The sequence below is a fragment of the Ptychodera flava genome, chromosome 15, assembly GCF_041260155.1.
Source record: "Ptychodera flava strain L36383 chromosome 15, AS_Pfla_20210202, whole genome shotgun sequence".
Classification (NCBI taxonomy): Eukaryota; Metazoa; Hemichordata; class Enteropneusta; family Ptychoderidae; genus Ptychodera; species Ptychodera flava.
The window spans coordinates 16,177,582-16,187,623 of record NC_091942.1 but is presented as its reverse complement, the minus strand read 5'-3'; the positions used below and the strand labels follow the sequence as shown (position 1 = coordinate 16,187,623).

At 36.1% G+C, this 10,042-nt stretch overlaps 1 protein-coding gene across 2 annotated transcripts; it reads left to right on the top strand.

Annotated features, from left to right (window-relative positions):
- Nucleotides 1-8: 8 nt before the first annotated feature.
- On the top strand, nt 9-9,562 carry LOC139151327 (programmed cell death protein 6-like). 2 transcript variants are annotated; one of them, XM_070724026.1, is made up of 7 exons: nt 9-202; nt 837-1,229; nt 2,114-2,241; nt 2,962-3,036; nt 4,233-4,307; nt 4,704-4,872; nt 6,245-9,562. In XM_070724026.1, exons 1-7 carry the CDS (start codon nt 158-160, stop codon nt 6,281-6,283), a joined length of 924 nt encoding a protein of 307 aa, XP_070580127.1. In that variant the 5' UTR covers nt 9-157; the 3' UTR covers nt 6,284-9,562. The 2 variants fall into 2 exon arrangements, with proteins under 2 accessions (XP_070580127.1, XP_070580126.1); XM_070724025.1 differs by having other exon boundaries at nt 24-202; nt 2,959-3,036.
- The last annotated feature ends 480 nt before the right edge of the window (nt 9,563-10,042 follow it).

Sequence of the window (10,042 nt, the reverse complement as noted above, 5' to 3'; positions counted from 1 at the left end):
TGCCTTGCATCACGTGATTCTCGTTCACCTGAACTCCCCGAACAACCACAGCACAGTCGTATCTTTAATGAGAAGCCATAGAAATCAGACGGTTTCATAGTTTTCTTCGTATCGCTTGAGACTATTTCCTTGCGTTCGACCGCTGTTATGATTTGCAATGTCGTGGGGTGGAGGTAACCAACCTTACGCACCTCAATACCAGGTTTGTAAATATCTTCTCGAAGTGTGCTGGGCCGCACTTGAGTCAAGTCTTCGTATCGGTACAAAAATATTTCCGCTGCGAATTTGCTGTTTTGTTGATATTAGCCGTACCATTGTGTCCGGAACAGCTATAAAAGATTTATTACACTTATAATAAAAATTGGGACAATGAATAAAGGCATCTAACTGCTTCCACTCAAGCAAACTCAAGAGTCGTTTACGAGACACAAGGTGAAAGTGGGAGCAGTTTAAAAACTTGAGGCCGTTGTTGCAATGTTGTGAACAGGCTAAAACGGGCAGTGGGGGAAGTACATCGCGTATTGTGGCCCAGAATAGTATTTCCGATATCGCACGAACGCAAGTACTGAGACGGTACGCTGTCCGCAGAGTAGTTAATTCCATTGTTGAAATCCATTACACATCTCTGTCATTATATGCCTGTTGATTACAAATGCAAATTTTATTATAAAGTTTATTTTGTTTCTGTTTCTGTTTCATAGAATAATGTAAATTCTAACAATTTAAATGTTTTTGTGTAAAAAAGATTTTACTTAGATTCAGGTGAGCAAAAATAAACAGATAGTGGGATTTTTTAAAAATTATATTTTCAATATCACTATCTACATATCCTTCAGACAGGCGCACCAGCTTCAGCAGCATACGGTCAAAGTTATGGAACTGCTGCACCTCCCCCACAACAAGCATATGGTGCCCCTCCACAGCAAGGCTACAGACCACCAGCACCCCAACAGGGCTATGGTGCTGCTCCTCAGCAGGGATATGGAACACCTCCACCCCAACAAGGCTACGGTGCGCCCCCTCCCCAGCATGGATACGGTGCCCCAACCGGTCATCAGTATGGGGCACATCCACAGCAGTATGGTGCCCCCTCCCAGTCCCAAGGGTATGGGGCAACTCCTCCCCAAAGTTATGCTGGTTATGGAGGAGCTGCTGGATATGGAGGCGGATATGGAAGTGGACCTCCTCCCCCGCCTGGTGTTGATCCAAAGCTGTGGGATTGGTTCAGGGTAAGCTTAGCAGTAATGATAAGCAAAGAAAATGATAACCTTGCCATTTTATTACCATGATTGTGTTAAAAAGTTAGAGACAGGCTTAAAATTATAAGTTCTGATGTGGCTAAACTATAGTGGAAAGTATTTGTCATAACATGCCAATATACCTAAAACTGGTGAGCAGAAAGTGGAGAACTTGTTCTAATCGATGTCAAGAATGTAGCAAATTATGTCAGTATCTGATTATCAAAGGAATTTAGAGCATTCAAAGTTGATATATTATCTAGTTTTGACACCCTTGAAATTAAGCAGATCATATTCAGTAAAGTTTTTTCCTAAGGTACACATGTAGTTCAGGCAGCAAAATTGAAAGACTTCAATGCTTTCAAGTGTTTAAACTGTCCTTAAGGAAATTTTAAATCATTCCCTTTTTAAATCAAGAATAAAAATCAGGGGTCACCATGCAAACAAATTAACAAATTAACTAATAAAGAAACAAAACAAATTAAAGAAAAAAATTAACTAATATTTACCAACAAGTGAAATTGACTCTATTGGGAAATATTAAATTTTTGATTTTCACAAAATGAAGGTGATGGAAACTTTATTACTCCATGAGCTTAAACATGAACCCCACAAGAGGTGGCCCAAAAGATATTGTGAAAATCTGAGAGTCCAAATATATGTCCTTGAGGCGCATTCTACCTTAAAGTGTTAAATCGATATATTTGATATTTTTGTTTCAAGTAATTGATTCAGTACACTACCAAAATACGTGCCAAGTGTGAAGTGGATTCTCAGGACACATTTTCATGTTTTAGATATAGGATGCAATGCTCTGTAAAGAACTTACATGCCAGGATTAGACATTTCTCTCCTTCTTTGGTTCTTGCTTACAGATTGTTGATGCAGACGGCAATGGTAAAATAACAGCATTGGAATTACGTCAAGTCCTGTTGAATGGAAACTGGTCGCCGTTCAATGCAGAGACTTGCCGACTGATGATTGGGATGTTTGACAGGAATAAGTAAGTTTAAGAAGAAATGTCATCTGGGTGTTGAGTTCTTCTCAGTTTTGATTCCTTCAAAAGAATTTACTTTTATCTCTGGAGATTTACAAAACATCTCAGTTTCAAGGCCACTTTATCATTGTCATTGAACATGTGGCATCTATCGTGTTATATTCCTCTGTAATTTCACAGTGTTTGTGGTCATTATTAATCTCTTCTCCCCTATTTTCATGTGAAGAGGTCCCCCCTCACTTTTGACGACAATGGCATTGGGACAAACCATGGTGTTTAGAGGGTTGACTTGACTAGTAAAATGTCACTCATATGTCATGTTCAGATTACAAAAATGACCATTACGCAATGTACATACATCAAACTGATTACAAAGGGTTAAGATTAGCAGTAATTAGATAATGTTTTTCTTTGAGAATACTCAAGTTGATTGCAAGGTCTGTCTTTCATATAAATGCAATTGTTGGTAAATGGTGTGGGATAGTTTACCTTCAAACCAGTTAAAGGAAATGCCAAGCAACTTCACACATTATTTTTCACAACACCTATAATTGATTTTCCTACCAAAATAAATTAAAACAGCTGACAGTGGTAGCATTTAAATTCTATTCTACTGTTACCATAGAACGTTCTTAGTTAAAAATTATCAAAATGTGTGTACCATTTGCTTGGCAGTTTGTTTAACGCGGTAGTAGTGTTATTTCTGATTGTTCTCTCTGTTAGCAGGGACGGTACGATAGATGTTCATGAATTTGCCGCCCTCTGGAAATACATTGAAGAGTGGAAGAACTGTTTTGACAAGTATGTATTTATCATCAAGACCTATCTTCCTTCCTCTCTCTGCTTTAATTGGGTTTGACCTTTGACATATCCCACTGGTTTGACCTTTGACATAGCCCACTGGTTTGATGATTCTTTTTGATAAAGAGCAGGGATGAAGGGTTCTTTCAATTAGCGAAAACAGTAATCACTATGTGCCACACTCAGGGCCTTACACCAGCATTGTCTGTGATCTTGACACATCAGAAACAAAATGACAAATCAGCTGAATGACAACTTATTATTTAATGTGTCTCATTGATCAAACGTTGCGCTCTCCATAGGATTTAATGGTAACTCGTCGATGACGTTGCGGGCCACATAGTCATCATTGGACTGAAAGTGAACCAGAACTATTTTCAACTTACCAACTTCGTGATTTAAAAATGATCAAATTTCATGTTTTACATAGAAAATCCAGTGTTTTGAAATTTATGCAGAAAAAATTGATAAACTGTATAACAGTTTTCCATTCGATGATGAAAATAGCTCTATTTGTTTAATGGATTTTCATCGTACATAGAAACAAAGCCTATGACTGTCAATTACAAATAAACCAAAACATATGGAGTGATTGGAGGCATGTATTAAAAACGCTATAGCCCAAACACGGGACTATGTACCCTCAATGCAGGAGACCATCCATTTGCCCTCCTTACATCTGACAAATGGTCATCTGTCCTTTGGCTCATAATCCCATGTTTGCACTACAGTATGTAATATTACATCTGTAGTGTTGAAAACATTTCAATATAAAACCATGTCCAGTTTTATACAAAGAGAGCCACTCACGCACATACAAATGACCAGCACAACTAATCAGTAGCATTATTTGTTTAGTTATTACTGTCTGTGAACATTAATTTGTGCCCAAATCATCTTACCATATGCTTTGACGATTTAAAAATAACCTCATAAAGACATCTTTTGATCTATTACCTAGATCATACTTTTATGATCTCAAATCAGGACAATCTCTACCGTAGGAAAAGATCATGCCAATGGGAAATAACATGCTGATAAAAACAAAAGAGACAAGATTTTTTTGTATGGGAAAGATTAAAACTACAGCACAAAGTTTTGAAGGTATATGTATTTTTAATTTTATATTTTTGTGGGTTTTTCTATCATATCATATTTTCATCAAATGGTTTTAATTTTTTTTTTCCTTTCTCTAGATTTGATTTAGATAGATCTGGTAACATAGATGCCGGTGAACTTCTCAATGCCTTCAGAACCTTTGGATATCAATTGTAAGCATTTACTGAAACATCTGTTTTGCTGTTATTGTTTCTGGGGTGTTTTGGTCAACTTCTAAGTTATTTCAAACCACCTGTACACAGCAAACACATTACCAATAACTGTTACTGTCATTATGAATACGTAAATCACCTGAGTTTTCAAGTTTATTTGTCAGTTAGTTTTAAATTGTTAGTATAACGTTATTGACCAATACATTTGTTGGCTTTTAATTATTGATCAACACTTATAAGAACATTTTAGTGCGTTCAAAATCTATATTTATACAGATATGTAAATTATGTCAACCTGTCCATTGATTGGTCTCTACACTTACCTTTGGCCTGCTTATGCTTATCCCATACTTTCTATGAATATTCATTTTTCGCAATAATTTCCTTGCTTGACAGGTCAATGGACTTTTGTAGATTAGTCGTCTCACGCTTTGACCGACGAGCTGTAAATACAATCAATTTTGACGACTTCATCCAGTGTTGTGTCATGTTGAGGTCGTTGACAGATTCCTTCAAACAAAAGGATGTTCAGAGGACAGGATGGGTGACTGTGACGTACGAAGAGGTGAGTTGTGACATCTCGTTTGTGAACTTGATCTCGTATTGGTAGTCCTTGACAGACATTGTACTGGATGAAAAATGTCACAAAGAAGCTGAAAATTAATGCACTTTAAATATGATTATCCATAGTATCTGTGTTGTAAACCTCTGTATTAGAAATACAATTTATTTTTAAAAATGACACAAAATTATCCAGTACTTGTATTTGACCTGAATTCAAAACTGCATGAACTTTGACTGACATGGTGTGAGTTTAACAGTGACAACCATCCATGCAAGCTCACTATGGCTAAATACTACAAAAAGTCAGCAAGGAAAACCTTGAAACAAAAAGTCAAAAAATTTTGCTCAAACTTTCTGCTTTCTCTCATAACCAAAAATAAAAATCAGGTATTACTGTGCAAAGCTTGGGATTAGAAAGATAGATTACTTAAATTTGTTATATTCAAAATAAAAAAATTCTGCCAAATCCTGTGTTAACTCTATGGGAAAATTTAGCTAGAATGCTCCCGAGGGACAGATATTCGGACTCTTAAATATTGACAATACTTTTCTGATCTACAACTTGTGTAAGCTCATTTTGAAGCTCTTAAAGTAAGAAAAGTTTTCACTGTCTTAGTTTTGTGAAAATCGAAAATTTGATTTTTCCCCATCGAGTTAACATAGGGATGGCAGCCATTTTGAATTTCAAATGTTATTAAATTGAAGGTAATTTGTTACCAGTGTACCAAAATTTGCATGGTGACCCACGTTTTTTTTTGCCTCATTTTGAAAGTAAATCGCTGAAAGTTTCCTTTAGTAAAGTTTGCGCAATAAGTCTTTCAATTTTGAGGTGCATACTCTCTTAAAGGTTTGATTTTCACAAACACAATATTATGAAACGTTCATATACTTCACAAACCTTCAAAATTAGTCCACACCAAAACAGCAGATCAACAAAAATATTGTAAAAATTTGAGAGCCCAAATATCTGTCTTGAATATGCATTCTTCATCTAAAAGGGTCAACTATGGTGCACTCTGTGAAAATAGATGACATGAATTCATAGTTATCATTCACTGTCATGTTAAACTGAATCACAGAAGAGCTGTAATCTGTCGGCTCCGTGAATAGTTTTTCTTTATCGTATCAATTCATTGCTCTTACTATAAATAGGGATAATAAAGGGATTCTTCCAGTATTTTATGGAACGGCAATCAGTATGACTGCAATAAAATGATGCACTAATAACATTGAAGTATTTTTGTGAAAAACAGGCCAAGCACCAAAATATCTTTATGCCATTCCATTTGTTTACTCTCATGTCACGTAATATGAAGGAACACATTTCTCAGCCAGAGACAGTGTTCAGGAAAAATCTCATTTTTATTTTTCAGTTTCTTCAAATGGTTCTGGAAAACTCCAATTATCACTAATCCATATGGAATATGGATATCCCCCAAGAGGCTTTTATCAACCGCAAAACCAGAGCCAGTTTCTCATTTAGGGATTTGTAGTCGCCATGGTATTTTGTAAACGGATAATCCAACCTATAAATGGTTGTATGGTTTAATGCATGTCATACAGAAAATGCCACTTTTATTTTAAATTAATATCCTAGAGCATTTCTATTTTAAGGTATACTCCGGAGTTTTTTATTTTTTATGACCTATATTTTGTGATTTTACATGTACAATTCAAATTGGTTTAAGAAACCTGCAATCATTAGATCTAACTAGAATGTGTGACATCTACAGGGTTTATAATATTCGACTCTATTTATGATATATTTCTTGTATTTTTAGAAGTTCCGGAAGTTGTCAGTGTATATCAAGTAATCAATCATTTCAGATTGAAATTATTTTCTTACATATTGCTCTGAAGAATTATCATCCAATTATAGTATACAGGATGCGTACAATATATTGTTTTGCTCTAAAAGTTATGTGAGAGCCCAGTCCACCTCAATGAAACTACGCAACTGTTTTTGATATCCTAGTCAAGGCCTGGCTCTGTCTATAGAGTGTCTGGCACTGAAGGTATATTGTAATTCATTATGGTACCGGAAATTTTCTGACATTGACGTCAGTCAAGCGGTTCAGGTAGAACGTGCCTCAGGGACAGATTTTCGGATTCTGAAACTTTTCCAATTCTTTTCTGGTCTACCACTTGTGGGGACTCATTTTAAAGTCAGAAAATTATTGTAAAAATTTGAGAGTCCGAATATCTGTCCCGGAGGCGCATTCTACCTTCAGTGCAGACTATGTATGTTGAACTTCATCTTTTTGCATAACAGTTATAAAGAAGCTGATATTGTATTATATTACCATGCCCTCTCCATCGCATTTTACTTGGTCAAGCTGAACCATGTGACTGACCACAAATACATGGTAGTGGTTTGTTTACATGCCCGTGAATATGAATAATGATATTATCAACTCACCGTATCGTAAACATCATAAATTTACAGCTAAAACGTACATTAATTGTGATTTGTACAAGGATCATAATCAATCACAAAATAAAATGGATCTTGTGGGCAGAGTCTAGATACGTTTTTCCCAAAAAATCTCCGGATTTACAAAATTTTTACAGCAGGAATGACTTTGCATCATGTATTGCACTAAACACTGTTCAGTGAATACTACATTTGTGTAATACAAGTTCTGCGGCCAAGTTGTCCTTCACATGGAATATTTTCATAAATTTTGAGTTTTCTTAGGTTCATTGATAATATAATGGAGATAACAGACTCCGCCCTGCCCATTAACATTTATTTATGGGCGGGGACGAGAAGAAAGCCAAAATCAAAGGGCTCGGCAAGCCTTACCCATTAATTATTGCCTTTTCTCTCGCCTTCGCCCATAAATAAATGTTAATGGGCAAAGTCGCTTATTATTTGTATAATATGTATCTTGAAGTTATATCCAGAAGAACTATACATTTTATTGTAAATGAAATGTACATAATGTGTACATGAAACCAGGAAACTTGAACAGATAGTGATACAAAGCAAACAAACCATGTTTGTAAACAAAGTAGAAATATGTATATTTCTGCAGATATGAATGCATGCATGTGTCTTTGCTGTATTTCTTGTATTGTCATATCTCCCCTGCACCCAAGGAATGCCACTGTAGCCAGTGCATATCATTTTATTCTAAATTATTTTAATATATATTTATGATATTGCTCATTATCATAACAAAAAATCCTCCATTATGCTATAAGAGGCCTTAAAGTCATCAACACATTGTCATGAGTGAATGTGATCAATACTTTAACCAAGACGAGAAATTTGCAAGTATTTTATACTGTTCAGTAATTTTTATTATCCTAGAAGCTAACTTGTAATGATTTAACCCTTGCACCTTTCTGAGGTCAAAGTGCATAGGTCAAAGTGCATCCCCAATGACCAAGCGGGTTTTACTGTTCTGCTAAAATTGGGTAGTCTAACTGTTAAAGTGCAAATGTAAAGATTTACAGCTCATTTTAAACGTAGTTCCCCGCTTTAGGGAATGTTTTGGAACTCTCATGATAAGACTATTTGTGGATTACGATGAATTTATTCATGTAGGGTAATTTGCTGGCCAAATATTGAATAAGCTGAATCAGGTGCACCTCAACTTCCTTGCACATAGAATAATAATTAGCATGATTTGGATCAGCAAGAGATGTTGACACATACAATTGATGGGTGTGGATATTACTTCATTTGCATATAGTATAATAATGAGCATTATTTAGATCAACTATGTAAACAAACACATTTGTTTGGTGTGCGGAATATTACATCATTTGCATATAGAATTATTATTAGCATGATTTGGATCAGTAAGAGATGTAGACAGACATTGCTGTTGGATGGATATTACATCATTTGCATATTTCTGTGCCAGTCTTGCAATTTTTCTCCTTTGGTTTGCTTTGTATTTATACTTGAAATAGCGTCTTCAAATGGAAACATTTTGGCTGACTTTATCAATAATGTCATTCTTTCACGACAAAAAAATATCTCCACTTGCCATGCCAAACATCTGCAATGTTCGAAACAGATCGTAATCGTCCAACAAAGAAGTATTTCCTCATATTCTGTGATGGAAGGTGTCTGTTGTATGCCCGTCGTTGCCATTGAAACTGCATTGCACAAAACCGATCCTTGCTGTAGCGCCCTCTAGTGACAAGTGTTGCTGGGAAACACTTCTGTCACGTTTTTGTACCTTTTGATGTCTTTGATGCTCTTAAGGCTGAACTGTGATTTATGACGCTTTTTACGAAATCTTTGTCATGGAAACTCATATTTTAACTGACTGTAATTTTGAAAAATGGCTTAATCCACACTGGGACCTGTCACAGTTTCTTAATTCCATTAAGTATCACTCTTCCACAAAAAATCTAAGGTGCCAAATTTGATGTATTCTCTTTTCACTCGATCCGAGCACTTATGCAGACACATTTCGGTTTCAATTTGTAATAATGCCATAACTTTCCGAGAAAGTCGACTGACGCTGACAAAATCTATATGCGGAGGGGAAATGAAATGGTGGAGACAAATCGTTTTGACATTTTAAGTAAATACTTGGGGACTCGTAGTAGTATCCCAGTCTTTAGAAAATCGGGGGAAATGATTCATTTTTTCCTCTCTCACTTAATGTGGACCTAGGAATTGCAACCTGATCGTTTATGATTTACAAATAAAGTCATTTGATTATGTACATGTGCAGTTTGCGTGTTTTCCTCATCATTTCGAACTTTTAACCAAACTTTTCATCGAAAGAGATCAGAATTTATAGCATGAAGCGATAATTTTCGGAATTTTAGCGACGGGTTTTCCTTGCGAAAGGGCCAGTCAGAAGGGATGTATGCGACGTTCAGCTCGGAAACGTCACGTCAGATTTCGTGTCCAAAAATGTACCAGCGGATCACGGTCCCTCCATCCACCTGAGCGAATATGTGCAAAAACTTAGCAGGCTGCACTACATCTCGTGCGACAAACAGACAAAAAATGTCTTGTTTGAAAGATACCGCGCGCACTGGTCAGATTTGTTTGAAATCAGATTCGGTAGGAAAATTTACGATATAACAGAAGCGTGATGCGTTACAAAATTAAATTTTGAAGGATGCGAAAATGTCGGTCGGTTAGGAAGAATACGGAAACATGATGGGCGAAAGTTATTGCAGGTGCATGTCCACAG